Genomic DNA, 22,316 nt, shown 5'->3' with positions numbered 1-22,316 from the left:
AAATATCCTGCCAAAGAAAGAATATGTCAGAAACAAAACATAATGTTGCCAACAATACTAATTTTTTTTTCTTTCTCAGCACACTCTTTTACTTAGAGTACTTGTCTGTGAAATAAAACGTTGTCCCAACTTCACAGATACAGATACCATTTACTATAAACACAAAAACTCTTCAATTTATACTATAAACAATACCCACCTGAACTCCTCCAAATCCTTTAGGACCTAAGTATCGCTCACATTCAAGAGCAATATCTGCCCAGCGCCATTCAAACAAATGAACAATAGATGTTTTTCCAGGCTTGGTATTTGGGGCATACTGAGCCCAGCAGAACCCAATGGCTGAAAGCAATAGAAAGAACTTCATTTTGCTTTGACGTTGTCAGTATTTTTTCTGGCAACTATTTATATTCCTGTAAGAAACATATTTTACAAAGTTAATGTTAAGATGAATAAATACTCAGAGTACAAGAATGTTTATTCATAATCTAAAAAAGATTATCAATAATCATGTTAACAGATGAAGAACATTCATAAACTCTTTCAAGAAAACAATCTAAGTGACCTTTTAGAACTTAATGTTTTTCTTATTTAGGGAATATTAACCTTTTTAAACATCTGGCATTATATAAATAAAAGAGTCATTAATCATACATTATTTACTTAGGATTAGATTTTATTTTTAAAGTCTTTGACAGAAGGAAAATAACAAATAGAGCCAACTGAATTCATAGTCAAAATATTGCCTTAACTATCTATTTGCAAATATTTGTAATGTTTCAACTTCAAAGAAACCAGTATGTTCAATTCAGTTGTTTTTCATTTTCAGCACAAATTTTTAGTTACCTAAATTTCTACATTAAGATTTAAGAAACTATTTGGAAGTTGAATGCCCATGAATCAAGGAAACAGACTTTTTCTCCCTCCAAATCATGTGCTTAATGCAATGGCTATAGCAGGTGTGTGTGTGTGTGTGTGTGTGTGTGTGTGTGTGTGTGTGTGTTCTCATTATAGCCACATATTTTGGGCACCTGATAAAATACCAAATTAAAGAATTTGTGTCCCTTTTCCTTTTTAATATAAGTGAAATCTTATGAAAGACAAAAATAATACAGGTGCGAAAAACCTCAGTCATCCAACGAGTATTAACTGAGTGTCTGCTTTTTGCTAAGCACATGGATGATATTTGGTATATACTAATGACTTCACCATCAGAAAAGTAACATGATTAGAGCTTTTGGTGTATATCAGATGAATTAGAAGGCAAACAGAACTGAGACAGAAACAATTGAAAATGTGTGCCGTGGTAAATGGAGCAATGACGGAAATCTGAACTAGATGAAAGCAGTAAGAATGGAAGTTAGGAGAGCAGAGAAAATGGTTACAATATGTGAGTGGAAGAATGGCAATGCCATTATCATTCACAGCGCATACTAGAGGCAGACTTAGTTTAGGGAAACTGAAAAGTTAATATGGTATATAATTAGTGTAACGTATAAAAAAATTAGATATGAAGGAGAAGCAGAGAGAGATGGGAGTTTTCAAAAAAGCAATGATAGTTTCAGGAATCACACAAAATATTTAACTGATTTATTACAGACACTGACCAACAAGAATAGATGACATCCACAAGCAACTTGTATGTATAGGCCAACGCACAGTAGGTGAATTATCAGGCCTTGAAAGCTGGACCCTTGAGAGTTGACTGTGTATCAAGAGATGTTGAATTCAAAGTTACAACTTTGGGCAGTCCACTCGTCTACATAATAGATAGATCAGGTAGGAGGGAACATATAAAGAGGTGCCTTCAAAGTAGGGAGAGGAGCTTCATTTTCACAGAAAGGTTTTCAAAACATATAGGGAGGAAAATGTGCAAGGAGAGCAAAAGACTAACTGGATATAGATGAGCATTAAAAAGAGAACAAGGAGAAGACTAAGTAAATAGTGGATAACACAGGGCTGATGGTAATAAAGAGTTGAGAGTTAGAGAAGCAACATTTGAACTTCATAATTGACTCAAGGTTCCAAATGATAAAAGGTAAGAACATGATCTTAGAAGTTAGACAAACTAGTTTAAATTCTAAACTTGCCATTTATCGGCTGTGTGACCCTGGAAAGTAATCTCTGTAAGTTTATCTGTAAACTAGAAAAAGTAATGTATACCTCATAAAATTTTTATGATGATTAGATGAGCTAACAGAAATACAGCTGTTATCTCAGTGCATAGATATAGTAAGAGCTCAACATATTTGGATGCTGTGAAATTGTTGTTATGTATTGTCACTTTTACTGACTATTGAAATTGCTATACACTCATGCTCTTTTCCTATTTTCAGGTATTATCACTCAGACATTCTCTTTTTTCCATTCTACTCTTCCTAAATTCTAATAATACTTTGTAATTCTCAGAAGTATTTTCATATCCCCCAGAGGAATAGATGGTGATAAGGAATATACTACTGTTTCCACAATTTCTTTCCTTTTTCTTTCACTTAAACTCTTTAAAGCTTCTAGCAGACCATGTGTTGGTTTTAAAATAACTTCTCATCTTTGCCTCATCAGTTAACTCTGAACTGTTTTTTTCCATAACAAATAAGTGTTTTACACAGTGCATTTTAGGATGCTATTAAAATAAGGGATGATTTGCAGACACAATTTGGGGAATTATACTAGCATTCCAGTATACGTGGAGATATGAAAAAAATATAAGCTTTAACCAAGGGTCAGGCATTGTCATATGTTTTTTATTTAATCTTAATTTTCATCTTAATTAATCTAAAGAGCTATGAACTCCATAGACAGGCATTAAAACAACTAAAGTATATTTATATCCTGTGAAGTAAAACCTGTTAACAAATCCTTGACATCTTTGGCATCAATAAAAAAACAAAAAAATAAGAACTTGATTGAAATAGCTGTTATGTCTACTCCCCACTAGTTTTCCTAAAATGGTTCACCTCAGAGAAACTATTCACAGCTATTAATATCCATGCTCAGGTGCCCACATCTTGTATTTCCAGTATTGCCCTACAAAGAGGAAATTTTATTTTAAAGCTCTAATTGTTACTACAATGTGCCAAATAAGATGCTGTGGGATTTCTTTAAAAACATGAAATAGAGCATTTGATAATATTCTAACAACAAAGGAATGCTCCTTAAGGAGTATTTATATTTGAAGTGTCAATAAAACATATCCAATGTTAAGACAAAATAAATTCTGCTAACAGACTTCTCCATAAAGTTGTTAGTTTCTGAAGTTCTGAATTGTTTTTTTCACAGTGTTACCTAAGAGGCATTTGTTATGTAATATCCACAATATGAATGACATTGTAGGGGAAAGGCTCTAGTATGAATTCAGATTTCTCTTAACACATCAGATACCATAAATTTACTCATTTAGCTTAAAGTCTACTTAAATCACACTAATGCCATGACATAAATAAAATGAAGGAGCGCTATTAAAATGTTGAGCAAAAAGAAGTAGTAATGTATACCTATTTCTATAGCTTCCTTTCTATCTATATAATTATCAGTTACCTATATAAGTATTAGTTATTTACAAAATTGTTTCCCCCTATCCAAAGCAGCCTCACATCTCAGGCAGATACTAATATTGTTTTTTTAACAAATAAATGAATTAACATTAACCAAGAAGAGAGAAGTTGTCTACTCTTGTCATTTGTAGTCATTAGTCTAAATATCTCATAGTTAAATACATTTATAGCACGTAATTTAATAAAATATCATTTATATTTTAATGGAAATACTTTCAATGTCACATCTATGTTTGTTATTTTATCACTTATATTTAGCTCCAAGTGTTATTGTTTTCTATTTTCCCATTTTCAATATTCTAGAAGCTTCAGGTAGTATTACTATTGCAATACTTGGTCAAGGTCGTGGTTTCTCTTACTAAAAAGTCATAATTCCCCTGAATTTTACATTGGACCTCATGTACAACTTTCTCAATACAATGCTCTGTCACCTATGAGCCCCCCACGATAAAAAGGAAGAAAAATAATTAACCTGAGCTCAAGATAAGTCACATGTGAAGGTTAGAGAAAAGAAGGCAAAGATAATCAAGTTTGCCTACCAGATAGATTTCTGAAATGAGAAAAACATTTTAAGTGAAGGCTCAGGTGCAGTTCAAATATAAAGAGCACACTTTGTCCAGCTGGAAACTGAAACTTAACTTGTCAACAAACCTAAAACAGATTGTGAAACTTCGAGCTCTACCAAATCATATGACAGAAGCTACTTATTTCAAGACAAAAAGCGTGTGTGGGGAGGTAACTATATGATACTCAAAAAGCATTAAGATAACTTACCACATCTACTTCTTTAAATCAGCAATCTTTCAAATCCACAGTTCAGTCATTTGTCAATTATAAAATAACAGCAACAAAAACAGTTATCATTTTGTTTTCTGTTAGGAAAAAAATGCTGTCTTTAGGACTTTCTAGATCTCCTATAATCCTCTTCCTTTCAGTAGGTGCTCTTACAGCCCTGTTTAAATTCTCCAGATCTAATTTGTACACAAAGTGTAATCGGAGCTCCACAGTCACACCTGATCACTCCTCTCTCCTGAGCAAACCACTGTCTTTCCTTCACTGCTCAATTTGCTAACCTACCTTCTAATTATACTGTACCTTTCCAGTTATTTGCTTTCGCTTTGTCTTCCTTTCTCTTTCTCCATATCCTCTCCCAGTTTCAATTAGTCTTTTTTCCTAAACCATTTGTATTAATCTATAGGGGAAAAAAATTGCTGAAGCAACCTTAAAGTCACATATGAGAATGATCGTCTCGAATTAAATAATATTAGTGTGACTAGAATGTAAACAAAGTCTCTAAACCAAAAATCTCATCCAATTTTGCCATCAACTATGTGAACCTTAAAGAAAACATTAAGTCTAAAGATTGCATTTAGGCCCTTATGTAGAAAATGGGAATAGTAGTACTGTTGATAAATAAGATGAAAATACAAAATTGACTAACAATATGCATTGTTACTATGTGCCATTTCAACTTATTATCATGTTGATTTCTCACATATGTAAATGAAAGATAGAATTATGACTATACATAGTTTTAAACGGAATAAACTGATACAGTGAGAAATTAAGTAATGTAATTTGTCCATGGTCAAATTTCAGTAAGTGTTGAAACAGAAATTCAATACCAAACAGTCTAAGTCCGTAGTGAACTCTTAGTCTCTTATCAGTCTCCATCACTGAGTTGTTATAAAAATCGAATATAATATTGTATGTGAAGATATTTTGTAATCTGAAAGTTTTTGTTTAGCTAATATTAATATGTTTAGAAGATTTCAGAAGTAGTAAGGATTATTCTCTTATTTCTTGTTTTGTTCAAATTTTCACTCTAAACAAAATTTATTTTCCTCTGTTAAAGTTTTTGTTCCTGATCTCATACACACCCATAAAATGTATTGTTGTTCATAAACATTCAGTGTTCCTTCCTGCAGGTGAAATATACACTCCTGTCCTGTTGAATTCAGGAGTGTCCATGTGATTTGCTTTGGCAATGAAAAACACCAAGAAGATACATGTTTTAATTTGAGGTCTCTGTGATTGTTAAAGCATGTGTCAAAATGAATTTTCACTGATAGATTGTAAAGTGACTAATATGAAGAGTTCCCTTGTTGATGTGAGATGAACATAAAAAATAAACTTGGTTATTGTAAGCCACTGAGGATCTTTAGTTTTTTGTTACTGCAGCATAACATATGCTGTTCAGAAGCAACTGTTAAGTTCCCTTAAGCTGAGTTATGAAACATCTACATGGTATTTCCTTTCTCTTGGGATGTAGGCAGTCAAGGGAAGAATAAATCATAGAATCAGAGAATATTAACATTAAAAGAGACTATTAGAATAAACTACTCCAGTGACTTCTAGATTTTGAGTTCTAAGTAATTGGTAAAATTTCAAAAAAATTTTTGGAATAAAATATTTTTAATACAAAAGTCATGAAGTTTAGATTTGTAAAAAAAAAACTCTACCATTAGCACATTGTTCTTGTCCTCTTTTTGTCATTTGGAACCACTTAGCTAAATTTAATCTAGTTATTTTATTGAGATAGAGAACAAGAGCTAGGATAAGACAAGTAGCATTTAAGAGGTGTGATAAAAAAATATGGTGAATGTTTAAATAAAAAAAATATTTATTACAGTAAAAGACATATTGCCATTAATCCCCCTCAAAATACTCCCCCTTGCTTCAAACACACTTATCCCATCATTCTTGCCACTTTCTGAAGTAATTCTGGAAGTCCTCTTTCATGAGTGTCCTGAGTTGCTCCGTCATGGCTGCCTTGATGTCCTGCATCATTTTGACTTTGGAGAAGAGGCAGAAGTCCCACGGTGCAAGATCCAGTGAATACGGTGGATGAGGACACACCGTAATGTTTTTATTTGACAGAAATTGCTGTATGTCAGACGTGATGTGTGATATGGAGTGTTGTCATGATGGAGGATGATTTAGGGCACACTTTAAAACACATCTTCTCTCAATCATAGCTCACTCAACTGACGGCACTGAACAAGTTGAAACTTATCACACACTGTTACTACATAAGGTTCAATGCACTGCTTCCCATATTGAAGATCCCTGTCTTTCCATTGGACAGCACTCGGCAGCAGCATTCGCTGTATTTTATTCGCTGAATACAGCAGGCAGCTGTATTCGCTGATCACAACAGAAAGGCTCCGTGTCACACATCGCTTCTGGTACAGCAATTTCTGTCAAATAAAAATATTATGATGTGTCCTCATCCACCTTATTCACCAGATCTGGAACCATGTGACTTCTGGCTCTTCCCCAAAGTCATAATGACCATGACATGCAAACATTTTGAATTGATTCAGGACACCAAGGCACCCACAACAGTGCAATTAAAGACACTCACGAAAGAGGATTTCCAGAACTGCTTCAAAAAGTGCAAAGAACAATAGGAGAAGTGTGTTCAAAGTGAGGGGGAGTATTTTGAGGGGCATTAATGGCAATGTGTCTTTTACTGTAATAATTTTTTTAAATGTAAACATTCACTGTAAGTTTTGATCACACCTTGTACATTAAACAAGTAATCCCTCTAAAAAGTAGCAAAACTGTACTGTGAGCATTATGGTAGCGTGAATCATTCCTTTTTTTCTCTTTTCTTTGATTTACAATTAAATGGACATCCATAATTGAACAAAAGTGCCTCTGCACATTATACCAGGACACCTAGGATATTTCTACCCAACTGTGCATCTGAAAGTAGGTGAATAGTACCTTGTGGGAGGATATGGATTGAGGGGTCTGCCCCACTCTTGCCCATACAGGGAGAAGGGGAAACTAGCGTGTGCCCAACTGGATGGATACTCATGGAAGATTGAGAATTTGTGGAGGTCCCCAGCAGGACATTTGGTCCACACCAAAAAGTCCTTGAAATTTGGTCTGGTCAAAAATGTCCATGACCATATTTGGTCCACACCAAATGTCCCTTTTATGGTCCTGTCCAAAATATCCATATGAAGAAATGGGCACCCTTGTACACTGTAGGTGGGAATGTAAACTGCTACAACCACTAAGGAAAACAGTACAGTTTCCTCAAAAAATTAAAAATAGAACTACAATATGATCCACCAATCCCACTTCTGGGTATATATTCAAAGGTATGAAAAACAACCTAAAGGTCCATAAAGAGAGTAATAGATCAAGAAATGTGTGTGTATATATATATATATATATATATATATATATATATATATATACTGCTTTAGCAACATTGACCAAAGTGTTAACATCTCTTAAAATGTATAAAAGTGGACACTTTGGTCAACGTTGCTCAAACAGTAGTTCGCCATAATCAGAAGTGTCTGCATGCTGATGGTAACCACTCTGAGCACCTCTTGTAATTGCAGAAGTCAAACATGACTTGTATTCCTCTTTTGTTATCAGTATATATTGAGTATTACAATTGTAATACAGTTTTCCTTTCTTAAAATGTGTATACATTTTTTGGCACCCTCTGTGTGTGTGTGTATTTATATATATTTAAATGTACATATACACACACATGTATATACATTTAAATATATATTATATACATAAATATAAAAATATATATAATATATAGAGAGAATATATAAAGTATAAATACAAATCAAATATATATATATAAATGAAATATTTCCAGCATTAAAAAAAGAAGGAAATCCTATAGTTTGTAACAACATAGATTAACTTGGAGGCCATTATTCTAAGCAAAATAATCCAGATAGAGAAAAACAGATACTGCATGGTATTGCTTATATGCAGAATCTAAAATAAATCCATAGAGTAGAAAAGTGATTGCCTTGGGTTAGGGGATGGAGGAACTATAGAAAGATTGGTAAAAGGATACAAATTTTTAGTTATAAAATTAATAAGGTCTGAGGATCTAATGTATAACAGTGACTATAGTTAACATTGTATTGCAGAACTGAAATTTGCTAAAAGAGTAGAACTTAAAGGTAAATATATGAGATGAGGGATATGTCAATTAACTTGATGGGAGGGATTCCTTTCACAATGTATATGAATATCAAATCTTCATGTTGTATACTTTATCTTACAATTTTATTTTTCAATTATATCTCAATAAAGCTGAAGAAAAGATAGCACCTGTGAACAGAAATAATTTTATTTCTTCCTTTTCAATTTGGATGACTTTCATTTATTTTTCTTGCCTCATTGTCCTAGCTAGAACTTCCAGCACTATGATGAACAAAAATGGTAATAGTCAGCATCTCTAATTTGTTCCTGGTCTTAAGAGGAAACAGTTCAGATTTCCATCATCGAGTATGATGTTCACTGTGGACTTATCATATATGGCTTTTATTATGTTGAGGCAGGATTCTCATATTCCTGTCTTTTTTTGTTTTTGAATATTATCACTTGCCTTTTTTGTATCATTGGTTTTGTCTTCATTCTTTTAATGTGACAAATGTGATAAATTTTCCTATGTTGAACCATGCTTGCATTCCAGAAATAGATCTCACTTGGGCATGATGTATAATCCTCTTAGTAGCTGCTGAATTCAGTTTGCTATTATTTTGATGGGGAGTTTTCCATCAATATTCATAAAAGATAATGGTCTGTAGTATTCATTTCTTGTAGTGTCTTTGCCTGGCTTTGTTATCAGGGTAATAATGTTTCTCTCACAGCATGAGTCAGGGTCTTCCTTCCTCTTCAATTTTTAGAAAAATTTTAGGAAGGATTGGTATTGTTTCTTCCTTAAAAGTTTGCTAGACTTCATGATGTATTACAGAATTGTACACCTAAAACCTATGTAACTTTACTAACCATTGTCACCCCAATCAACTTTAATTAAAAAAAAAAAAAGTTTGCTAGAATTCAAGAGTAAAGCAATCATTTCCAGGGCTTTTCTCTGTTGGAAGATTTTTGATTATTTGATCCTTACTAGTTTTAGGCTTATTCAGAATTTCTATTTCTTTGTAATTTAGTCTTAGTACATTTTGGATTTCTAGCAATGTATTCATTTCATCTAGTTATCAAATTTGTTGGTGGAGAATTCTTCGTAGTACTCTAATTCTTTTAATTTCTGTAGAATCTGTAGTAATGTCCTCACTTCATTTCTGATTTTAGCAATTTGACTCTTCTTTGTTCATCTAGCTAAGGGTTTATAAATTTTGATTTTTTTTTGAACAATCAACTTCTGGTTTCATTGATTTTTCTCTATTATTTTTCTATTCTCGATTTCATTTCTCTCTACTGTAATCTTTTTATTTTCTTCCTTCTGCTAGCTTTGGGTTTACTTTGTTCTTTTTCTATCTACCGTGTTTCCCTGAAAATAAGACCTAGCTGGACAATCAGCTCTAATGCGTCTTTTGGAGCAAAAATTAATATAAGACCCAGTCTTATTTTACTATAAGACCCGGTTATAATATAATGTAATGTAATATAATATAATATAATATAATATAATATAATATAATATAATAAATATAATATATAATATAATGTAATGTAATATAACACTGGGTCTTGTATTAGTTTTTGCTCCAAAAGACGCATTAAAGCTGATTGTCCAGCTAGGTGTTATTTTGTGGGAAACAGGGTAGTTCCTTAAGTTGCAAAGTTAGCTTATTGAGTTGAGATCTTTACTGTTTTTAATGTAAGTAATTATAACTATAAATTCTTCCCTTGGTACCACTTTCAATACCTTCCATAGTTTGGCACTGTTTTTGTTTTCGGTTGTTTCTAAGTATTTTCTAATTTCCCATTTAATTTCTTTTTTGATCCATTGGTTGTTCAAGAGTGTATTGTTTAATTTCAATGGGAATGGGAATTTTCCAGCTTCCATTATGTTATTGATTTTTAACTTAATCCCAATGCCTTCAGAGAAGGTACATTGTACATCTCTTTTAAAAAAATCCACTGGAACGTAATTTGTGCTCTAATATATAGCCTATCCTGAAAAATGTCCCATGTGTACTTGAGGATAACATGTATGCTGCTGTTGTTGGATAGAATGATCTGTATATGTTAGATCTAGTTCATTTACTGTGTTAAGTCCTCACTGTGTTAAGTCCTCTATTTCCTTATCTTGGGTCTCATTTTTATCCATTATCATGAGTACTGAAATTTCCAACTATTATTGTAGAATTATCTATTTCTCCCTTCAATTTTGTCAGTTTTTTTGCTTTATATATTTTGATGATGTGTCATTAGGTATGTAAATGTTTATAATTGTTACATCTTTTTGCTCTATTGAAACTTTTATTAGTATCTAATGTCCTTCCTTGTCTCTTGCAACCTTTTTGATTTAAAATTGATTTTGTCTGATATTAGCATAGCCACCCTGCTCTTTTGCTTACTACTTATGTGTAATATATATTTCCATCTTTTCACTTCAAATCCATTTCTATCTTTGAATCTAAAGTGAGTCTTCTATAGACCGCACAGTTTGATCATGTGTTTTTATCCAGTTTCCTAATCTCCGTGTTTTAAGTGAAAGATTCTCTCTTGTCATTTAACTTAAAATAATTACTGAAAAGGAGGGACTTACCTTTCATAGATTTTTTTGCCCCTCATTTCATGGTTTACTGTCTTATGTTTAGTTGACGTTTTGTAGTGAAATATTTACTTTCTCATTTCCTTTTTTACATGTTCTGTAGCTGTTTCCTTGTGGTTGCCATGGGCTCACATTTTATACCCTAAAATTGTAACACTCTAATTGTAATTTATACCAGTTTAACTTCAGTAACACACAAAAACTGCCACTCCTTTTCATTGTTGAAGTCCCTCAAATTACATCTTTATACATTGTTTGCCCTAAAACATAAACTAATAATTTTTTTAAATGCATTAGTCTCTTAAATTATGTAGGAAACATGTGGAGTTACAAATTAGTTACAATAATACTAACTTATAGACTGATGTTCTTTTTTAAATGTATGTCTCTTAAATAATGTAGAAAACAAGTATAGTTATAAACCACTGTTACAATAATACTAGTTTTTATATTCCACCATGTATTTTCCTTTACTGATATCTATATTTTTCCATAGACTTTGAGTTACTGTCTAGTGTAGTTTCATTTCAAACTGTAAGACTCCCTTGGGCATTTCTCCCATGGCAGGTCTGATGGTGAACTCCCTCAGCTGTGCTTATTTGGGAATGTCTTATTTCTCCCTAACTTTTGAAGAATGTTTTTGCTAGATATAGGATTTCCTGGTTGACTGTTTTTTGTTGTTGTTGTTGTTGATGTTGTTGTTGTTTTACCATTTTGTATATATCAGCTCACTGCTTTCTGATCTCCAAAGTTTCTGATGAGAAAGCTGCTAATAAATCTTACTGAGGATATCTTGTATGTGACAATTCACTTCTCTCTCGCTGCTTTCAAGAGTCTTTGTCTTTTGAAAGTTTGATTATAATGTGTCTCACTGTGTGTCTTTGAGTTCATTTTACTTGGAATCAGTTGATCTTCTTGGATGTTTATATTCAGGACTTTCATCAGATTCGTGAAGTTTTCAGCCATTATTTCTTCAAATATTCTCCGTCCATTTTTCTCTTTCTCTCCTTCTGGTATTCCCAGTGTATATGTTCGTTGGCTTGATGTCCCACTAGTCCCTTAAGCTCCGTTCACTTTTCTTCGATATTTTTTCTTTCTGTTCCTCAGACTGATAAATTTCCATGTCCTATCTTCAAGTTTGCTGTTTCTTCTGCCTACTCAGATGTTTCCTGGAATCATTGTAGTAAATTTTTCATTTTTTATTATACTTTCTAAATCCAGAATTTCTTTGTAAGTTTTCCCTTTATTGCTATTTCCATTTTGCTCATACATCTTTATTATTACTTTTATTTTGCCTAGTGTATCTGCCATCAAGTCTTCCTCAGGTATGGTCTAATTATTTTCTTCCTTTCAATGGGATACACTTTCCAGTTTCTTTGTATGCTATTTTTTGTTGTTGAAAACTGGACATTTGACTTTTTACAATATGGTAACTCTGGAAATCAGATTCTCTCCTTTCCCCAGGGCTTGCTGTTTTTATTTTGTTTCTGGTTTTTGATTATTGTATGCTCTGTGCTGAGGATCATCATAAGGTGTAAAACCTAAGGTATTCTCAGATGTTTTTTGAGACATTCCCTGAGCATTCATGGTCAAGTTCTAATTTTCCCCATATACGCACTTGTTTTTGAATGTCCTAGTCTTTAATGTCTGGCTCCCAAAAGGGAAAAAGAAAAACGGAGAAAAGGAAGGGAGCTTACAATGAGAGGATGTACAGCAAACATGGCATGGCTGCCCACCTCTTTGTCATAATCAAAAGCAGCAATCAGCTATCAGCAGATTCCTGAAATTTGAAGGTCAAGGTCCTTTTTGCCTGACCTGGCTTCCACCAACTGTGTGCAAGCTGCTCCAGGAACACATGCACAGCTGCCTATAACATGGCTAGGGTTAGGGGATGGGTAACTCCTACTATGTTATGTAAGAGCTGAAATTGAATGAAATTAACTGCAATTTACTGTACAAACCTTCCCCCGGAATTTGCAAGCCTTCAATAGACTCCAGAGTTCCACAATAATTACATCAGTTTCTACCAGTGCATTGTGTTGAGGTGGGGAGATGGATTCCTGGTGCTTCCTACCCCACCATATTTCCACAATCCTAGTTTTTTGTTCACACAGGTTTTTGTGTGAACATAGTTTTTTGTTCCTCTTGGCTAAATACTTAGAAGTGTAATGACTAGGTCACATGTAAGTGTATGTTTAACTCCGTAACAAACTTCCCCAAACTGCTTGCAAAGCAGATGTACAATTTTTTACTTCAATCAGAAATGTATGAGCTGTATTGGCTTCACATTCTTGGTAACTCTTGGTAAAGACATTCTAATAGGTGTGTAGGGCTATCTTATTGTTGCTGTATTTTGCATTTGTCTAATAGTTAATGATGTTATGCACCTTTTCGTATGCTTGTCATTTGTAAATCTTTGGTGAAGTATCTTCAAACTTACTCTCCATTTTGTTTGTGTGTAGGGGTGTGTTTTTTTTCTCTTTATTGAGTTTTGAAAGTGCATCATATATTCCGATACAATCTTTGTCAAATAGATGCTTTACAAAGTCTTTTCCCAGTCTGTAGCCTGCCTTTTCACTTTCTTAGTGTCTTCTGAAAAGCAAAAGATCTTTACTTGATGAAGTCCAATTTATCCTGCTTTGTTTTAATGGATCAAACTTTTGATGTTGTATATTGAGAACTCCTTGTCTAAGCAAGGTCATGCAGATTTTATTCTATGCTCTTTCTAGAAGTTTTATAGTTTTATATTTTACATTGAGGTCTATTATCCATTTTTAAATATATTTTTGTGTAAGGATTGAGATACACATTGAGGTTCTTCTTTGCATACATGTGTCCCATTATTCCAGCATATGTTGAAATGACTATCCTTATTCCATTGCCTTCTCATCTTTGTCAAAAATTAATACCGTGTTTCCCTGAAAACAAGACCTAGCCGGACAATCAGCTTTAATGCATCTTTTGGAGCAAAAATTAATATAAGACCCGGTATTATATTAATTATATTAAATTAAGACCCAGTCTTATTTTACTATAAATAAGTAAAACTTACGTTATTTTACTATAAGTCTTACATTAATTTTTGCTCCAAAAGATGCATTAGAGCTCATTGTCCAGTTAGGTCTTATTTTCGGGGAAACACGATATACCATATATGTGTGAATCTACTAGTGGACTTTTCTGTTCCAGTATGTATGTGTCAATTCTTTGCCAATACCATGCTGTCTTGATTACTCTAGCTTTAAAATAAATCTTAGATTTAGGTAGTCTAATTCATCCAATTTTTTTTTCAAAATTGTGCTTATTCTAGTTTTGTTGCTTTTCCAAATAAATTTGAATCAGTTTGGCAATATAAGCAAAATATATGCTAGGATTTCTGAATGTGAATGAATCAATTTGGGAAGAGCTGACATCTTAACAATCATGAGTCTTTAGACCTATGTACACTTTATGTTTCTCAATTTTACACTTTTGTTGAATAAAAAATTGGTGGTTTTTCACCATACAGATTTAGTACATATAATGGTAGATTTATACTTAAATTATTTCAGCTTTGGTACTATTGAAAATGGTATTTTTAGGAAAAAAATCAATGTCTAGTTGCTTATTGATAGGATATAGCGGTACACTTGATTTCTGCATCTTTACTTTTAAACTTGCAACCTTCCTTAACTCATGTATTAGTTGTAGGAACCTTTTCTTTGGGATTTTCTACATAAACAAGTATGTCATCTCTTAATAGGGACAATTTTGTTTATTCATTTCCAATTTGTATGGCTTTTCTCTTGTTTTACGCACTGGCTGTCAGTGAGATGTTGAATAGGAGTGGTGAGTGTGCATTTTCTTGCCTTGTTCTCAATCATAGGAGGAAAATATTTACCCTTTAACCACTAATTATTAAGGTAGCTTTTGTAGGCAAGATAGGTTTTGTAGGCATTCTTTACCAAATTAAGGAAACGTCTTTATTCCTACTTTACTGAGTTTTTATGAACAGATGTTTGTCAAATGCTTTCCCTTTATTTATGCTTTTTCTTTAGTCTGTTGACATGATGGATTGATTGGATTTTCAGAGGTTGAACTAGTCTGAATTTCCCAAGATAAACTTCCTTGACCATGATACATAATCCTTTTTACATAATGCTTGATCAACTTTTTAATGTTTTAAGGCTTTTTGCATCTATACTCATGAGATGTGTAATTTTCTTGTAGTACGTCTGGTTTTAGTATCAGAGTAATTCAGGACTTATAAAACAAATTTGGAAGTGTTCTCTTACACAGAATTCTTAATTTCTTCATTTATGGTTTAGCAGATTTCACTAGTGAAACTATGTGGGCCATAAGTTTTCTTTGCAGGAAGATTTTTAATTATAAATTTATTAAATAGATATAGGATTGTTCAAATCACCTACTTCTCAAATAAGTTTTGGTTGCTATGCTAAAAAATTGGTCCATTTCATCTGAGTTGTCAAATTTATGAAAATAAATTTGTTTAAAATACTCTATTATTTTGTTACAAATTAGAGGTATTTTCCTCCCTTCTTTACAAAGGAAAAACAAATTGGAAAACTTCTACCATCTAGCCAGATGCCAATTTTATTGCTCTTTTCAGGAATTACCTTTGTTTACAATATTTTCTATTTACAAGTTCATTGGTTTGTGCTTATTTCTATTATTTTCTTTTCCCCCTTCTTTACAAGGGAAAAAATTGGAAAAGTTCTAGCAATAGAATTGGGAAACTTCTAGCATCTGGCTAGATGCTCGACTTTTCAGGCATTACTTTTGTTTACAATGATATTTTCTACTGTTTCCTATTTACAAGTTCATTGGTTTGTGCTTATTTCTATTATTTTCTTTTTTTGCTTGCTCTGGATTGAATTTGTGATACAGCTCCTTTAGCTATATCTCACAAATTTTTATGTATTTTCATTTTGATTCAAATCCAAATATTTTCTAATTTCCCTTAAAAATTCTGTTTTGATCCATTTGTTGTTTACTAATGTGTTACTTAATATCAAGGAATTTGGAAGATTTTTCAAATTTTTCTGTTACTGATATTTAGTTTAATTCAGCTATGATCAGAGAATATAATTTGTATGATTTGTTAAGGTTTTATATTTGTTAAGGTCTTAAGGTACAGAACCATGTGTCTTCCAAATGATTCACTGTTGTTTAGTTCTTGGGGTAGGGGAGGAAGAAAAATCTTACTCTCTTAACCATAAGACAGATACACATCCAGTTCAAAAACAAACATACAGTATACTGTGACTTTAAAATTTCTTAGGGGGTGATTTTAAAGTCTAAATATGCTCCTTTGGGGGGTTAATAATAATAGCTGAGAAACACTGGTTTAGAGGTGTTCCACTATTTTATTTTCATTTAAGTTGTGATATATTTGTCAAAGAGAAAAATGTAAAAAAAATAAAAAAATAAAAGATTCCATGTCCCAAGACCAGGATTTCATAATGTTAACATTTTGCCACAATATTTTTCGAATATATTTTTTAAAGAAAAATACTATACATAGCTACCCACTGCAATTAAATCTCTTTCTTTTCCATGGTGAGATATTCAATACCCCCATAAATATATAATGGTATTTTATATATCTATCTTTTTCAAGCTCTGAAAAGTTTCATATAATAATCTGTTGCTTAGATTTTCTTCTTGAATTTAGATTTTTTCAAAAATTCTAGTACATAATAAGTACTATGTAAGTGGTATACTGGTGCTATGTGATAATTTTAAAAATTAAAATTTCTTGTATAGTCAAATTTTTTCTGATTTCCAATTGAATTTAATAAATGCAATCCCCTTTAGCTATTTGTATATTAATCATAGATATTTTAACATATTGACCTCTAGCTTTTCCCCATAGCATTAAAGCTTATGCTTGCTGGGTACAGGGCCTCCCTTTTCTGGCATTTTTTTACCCCAATATTGGTGAGTCTTGGTTGTTAATTTTAGGTTCCCTACTGTCCTTTATGTGAATATTATACTTGTTCTACAGTTTGCTTTCAGCAAATGTCAGATTAAAACATACAGTAGTTTAAGTTCTTGGGGTGGTAACTCCATTCCTCCTAAGAAGTGTCAGTTCTGTGTCTTATGTACCTAACATATTGGTTAACTCTCATCTCTACTGAACAATCCGACTGAGATCACTAATTTTTGTTTTATATGCATTAGTTCAGAAAAATGTAACAAAATGTCTTATTACAGTTGAAGTTTATTAAAACCACCACTGCTCACAAAGGGAAGTGTTCTCTTCTTATAGGATGGTAAAGATCAAATAATCATATCTAAGCACTCACTACAGTGCATTTTGAATTTTAGGTGCTTAATAGGTATTGATTCTTTTCCTTTATTTCCATTGAAATCCTTAATATCTCTTGATATTGATTTTGAAGGAGTCTAATTTGCCCAGTAAATACTTTCCAAATCATCTAAAACAGCAACTTGAATGCTACTGTGTTTTGTTTGATGATTTATCTAATCAGGATTATGCTGATTGTTAATGTTATTAATGATAGTAGGCAGAGCCATGACTACGATGAGGCGAGGAGCACTGGTGTTATTGAGTGTCTCCTTAAATTAAACAATCTAGGTGCCTCACACTCATGTAGAAAACATACACGGAAAACAACCATATGGCAACAAGAGTTTTGTATGTTACATATTGTAGTAAAACATTTTTCTACTACTTAGTTTCTCTCGATTCCACGGTACTATGCTTTTCCTTTGGCAACTTTCCCAACTCTCATTTCATGTGGCTTACATGAAACTTCACTCCTTACCTCAAAGGGTGACATATTTGACTCACACTTAATCAGTCAGAGTGCCAAATCCTTTCAGCAGGAGAAAGGAAAAAATACTTCCCATTGAAAGTAACTGAAAAATTCAACAATAGACTAGTAGTTGGGGCTTTTGTTGTAGACTCAAATTGTCAGTACTTCTTCATCTCCATGATGACTTTTTAAAAACTCATGGATCATAATGAGCTATCATCAGGATAATTATTAGGATAATGGTTAGTAGCTCCGGACATACGCAGTTAAAAAAAAAAAAGTTTCTGCATGAGCTCTGGAAATCCTTATAATTGGAACTACTTGAGAAATACGCTCCATTTATGAAGTGGGCATGAGTTTGGGATGGTTGTGCAATATCTATGAAGAGGTTAATTCCTAGATACCAAAGTTCTTAAACTTGTCAAATAGTCTCATGCTCCAAGTGCAGCAAGGAAGCAACAGAAGTACTGGGCATCTCCATGATAATCAAAGTAGAAAGATAACTGAAGTTTTGCCTAAAACTTCAGAATTTTTACATCGCCTTGGAAACTGCGGTGAGTTGAGAACCACCATAACTACCACCACGAGAGCTAATGTTTATTGAGTAACACACACCAAACTTTTTTTAAGTATTTTATATTCATCAAATCACCTTTACAACAACCCTAAGGTAGGATTTATTATTATCCCTACGGAAACTGATAAAAAAGATAAAGAATTTGCCCAAGGCCATACAGCAATTAAGCCATTCAAATAAGACTTGAATTTAGAACCTACACCTGTAAAACCACAATACAAAGTCTCACTAAACTATTTAGGCTGAATTTCCTATCATTGTGGCAGAATGGAGACTGTTTTATTTCAGTTGATTTTTAAAAATGTTTTTTGCATACCTCAGATTTACACGTTGTAAGGAGTAATTTCATTTATCTCCTGGCTCACTAGTCTTATCATAATTCTCGATAATTTTAAAATCCACTTAGAAGATCCTTTCAATACCTGAATTTCTCAATTTCTTGAATTCATCTCTTTCCATGACTCTGCTTGCACTGAACTACCATGTTCACATCATAGAACTTACATAACTAATATTGTCAATTTCAGTCACCTTGCTCTCTTATTTCAACCTCCAAATTTCTACTTCCTACTAGTAAATAACGCCAACACATTTTCAACTATACTGCAACTACAATCATACCATTTCTCCACTGCGCCAGCCTCATTCATTTTCTCACTTTGCTCTTTACCCAGATTACTTTCCACATCCCTTCTTTATAATCATTCCCTTGAATATATTAATACCTTTCCCCTTCTCTTTGTTGTATTCACCTAGAAAAATCCCAACTTTGGATAATTTAACTCTGTGTCTACTCAGTATAGCACCAAGGCTAAACATAACTCGAGAAAAACACAAAACCATGGTCTCACTTTTAAACGAACAACCATGGACTTCAAGTGGGCACTTTAAGGACTGTCAAGCAATCCTTCTAAGAAGACTCTGTTCACTCTCCCACCTTTCTAAATGTCTATTTTACATCTTTTTTCCCCACAGTCCAACACTTCCCCCTCTTCTTCATGACCTTGCACTCTATTCTACCGAGGAAATATAAGAAAACTTTCAGATGCTCCTACTATATTGAAAACTTTCAGATGCTCCTACTATATCTACTAAAATACAAATATCTAGACATACATAATCTGTCCTTGCTCCTATTACTACTAATGGCACTATACATACGAGTAGTTATTACAGTATTATTGACTATATTCCCTATGTTGTGTTTTACATTCCCATGACTATTTTGTAAGTACCAATTTGTACTCCTTAATCCCTTTGCCCTTTTCACCGTCTCTGAATCCCCCTCCCACTGGGCAACCATTAGTTTGTTCTCTGTATCTGAGTCTGTTTCTGTTTCGTTATTTTGTTCTTTAGATTCCTTACATAAACGTCTAACCACTATGTTGTACACCTTAGACTAATATGTCATAATATTGAATGGCAACCTGTAAATGAAAAATAAACATAAATAAATAAATAAATAGCCAGGCATTTTAACATGATTTAATTTAATCCTTAAAAACCGGTAGGAAAGATTATCTTCATGATATAAATGAGGAAAATAATTTTGGGGGAACATCTTACTCAAGATCGCGTATTTTAAATAGTGGAATTGTATTTGGATCCTGGTGCTGGGATTTCAAATCAAATGAAGTTTTTACTATTCAATTAAAAAAAAAAAAAAACAAGATAGGTGGAAGGCTAGGTCTCTTGTGCCTGTCAGCCACGCTGTGAATGCAAAAGAAAACCTCTTGAAGGAAATTAAAAGTGCTACTTCAGTGAACAAATGATAAGAAAGTGAAACAGCCTCTGCTGATGAGAGAAAGTTTTAGTGGTCTGGATAGAAGATCAAATCAGCCACAACATTCCCTGAAGCCAAAGCTTAATCCAGAGCAGGGAACTAACTCTCTTCAATTCTCTGAAGGCTAAGAGAGGTAAGGAAGTTGCAGAAGAATAGTTTGAACCGAGCAGAGGTTGGTTTATGAGGTTTAAGAAGCCATCTCCATAACATAAAAGTGTAAAGTGAACCAGCAAGTGCTGATGTAGGAGCTGCAGGTTTAGCTAAGTTATCCAGAAGGTCTAGCTAAGATAATTAATGAAGGTGGCTGCACTAAACAACAGATTTCGATGTAGATAAAACCGCCTTATATTGGAAGATGACCTCTAGGACTATAATAGCTAGAAAAGTCAATGCCTGGATTCAAAGCTTCAAAGGACAGGCTGACTCTTGTTAGGGCTAACGTAGCTATGACTTTAAATTGAAGCCAAATGCTCATTGACCATTCTTAAAATTCTAGGGCTCTTAAGAATTATGCTAAATCTACTCTTGTATATGCTTTATAAATGGAACCATAAAGCCTGTATGACAGAACACCTGTTCACAACATGGTTTACTGAACAGTATAAGCCCATTGTTGAGACCTACTGCTTAGAAAGAGATTCTTTACAAAATATAACTGCTCACTGACAATGCACCTGGTCACCCAAGAATTTCGGAGATGTGCAAGATTGCTTTCATTTCTGTTAACGTAAGATCCATTCTGTAGCCCAGGGATTAAGAAGTTTGACTGAAAGCCTTATTATTTATGAAATACATTTCGTAAGGCTATGGCTGCTATAGATAGTGATTCCTCTGATGGATCTGGGCAGAGTAAATTAAGTATCTTCTGGAAAGGGTTCATCATTCTAGATGCTATTAAGAACATTTGTGCTTTATGAAAAGAAATAAAAATATCAACATTAATAGGTGTTTGGAAGAAGTTGACCCAACGCTCATGGATGACTTTGAGGGGTTTAAGACTTTACTGGAGGAAGTAACTGCAGATGTGGTGGAAATAGCGAGAGAACTAGAATTAGAAGTGGAGCCTGAAGATGTGACTGAATTGCTGCAATCTCCTGATAAAACCTGAATGGATGAGGAGTTGCTTCTTATGGATAAGCGAAGAAAGTAATTTCTTGAGATGGAATGTACTCCTGGTGAAGATGCTCTGAAGATTGTTGAAATGACAACAAAAGATTTAGAACCTGACATACACTTAGTAGACAAAGCAGTGGCAGGGTATGAGAAGAATGACTAATTTTGAAAGAAATTCTACTGTGAAAGGAAGAGCCAATCGATGCAGCAGACTTCACTGATGTCTATTTTAAGAAACTGCCACAGTCACTGCAGCCTTCAGCAACTACCACTCTGATCAATCAGCAGCCGTCAACATCGAGATAAGACCCTCCACCAGCAAAAAGATTCTGACTTGCTTAAGTCTCTGATGATGGTTAGCATTTTCTAGCAATAAAATATTTTAAAATTAAGGTGTGTACATTGTTTTTTAAATATAATGCTATTGCACACAATAGACTACAGTATGTATAAACATAACTTTTATAAGCACTGGGCAATAAAAAAAAAATTAAAAATTGTGACTTGCTTTGTTGCAGTGTTCGGGAACTAAACCCATAATATTTCTGAGGTATGCCTGTGTATCAAAGGCTTCCTACTTACATTCAGCTGAAACTAATTCCACTAAGGGAACAGAATAATTTTATATGGGAAACATTTACACCCTTTGAGTGATATTCTGATAGAATTTTGGGGGCACAAAAATCGAAGACTATAATTAGAGCAAGAATACAAATTCCTTAAAGTAGGAAAAAATTCCTCCACTACTATTACAAAAAATCCCAAAAACAAAAAAAAAAACCAACCAAACAACAAAAAAGATAATTACAATAAGACTACTATATAAAAAAAAATTCCAAGTAAGCGCACTGCTATCTAGGTTAAAAAAAAAGGGGGGGGCAGTATTTATAATATTAAAAGAAAATGTATATTTAGTATTGTAAAATTACCTTAATAAAAAAGGTTATGTAATTATAAAATCATACTTTCCAAGATGTGTAAAACACAT

General features: G+C 33.1%; 1 protein-coding gene across 3 annotated transcripts in view; it reads right to left on the bottom strand.

Annotated features, from left to right (window-relative positions):
• The window catches only part of LOC117014619 (pancreatic alpha-amylase), a 30,120-nt gene that overhangs the window by 7,530 nt on the left and 274 nt on the right, over positions 1 to 22,316 (bottom strand). The window contains exons 1-2 of one of the 3 annotated variants that reach the window (XM_033092697.1): positions 4,329 to 4,633; positions 200 to 413 (exon numbers count right to left, since the gene is read on the bottom strand). In XM_033092697.1, coding sequence (XP_032948588.1) covers positions 200 to 367 — 168 coding nt within the window. In that variant the 5' untranslated portion in view covers positions 368 to 413; positions 4,329 to 4,633. Of the gene's footprint in view, positions 1 to 199; positions 414 to 4,093; positions 4,162 to 4,328; positions 4,634 to 22,316 lie in introns of those variants that run through there. The other 2 variants (XM_033092699.1, XM_033092698.1) reach the window with 2 other exon arrangements.

This window comes from Rhinolophus ferrumequinum, chromosome 22, assembly GCF_004115265.2.
Source record: "Rhinolophus ferrumequinum isolate MPI-CBG mRhiFer1 chromosome 22, mRhiFer1_v1.p, whole genome shotgun sequence".
NCBI lineage: Eukaryota > Metazoa > Chordata > Mammalia > Chiroptera > Rhinolophidae > Rhinolophus > Rhinolophus ferrumequinum.
The sequence above is the reverse complement of the archived record's forward strand: the minus strand, read 5'-3'. Positions and strand labels throughout refer to the sequence as shown.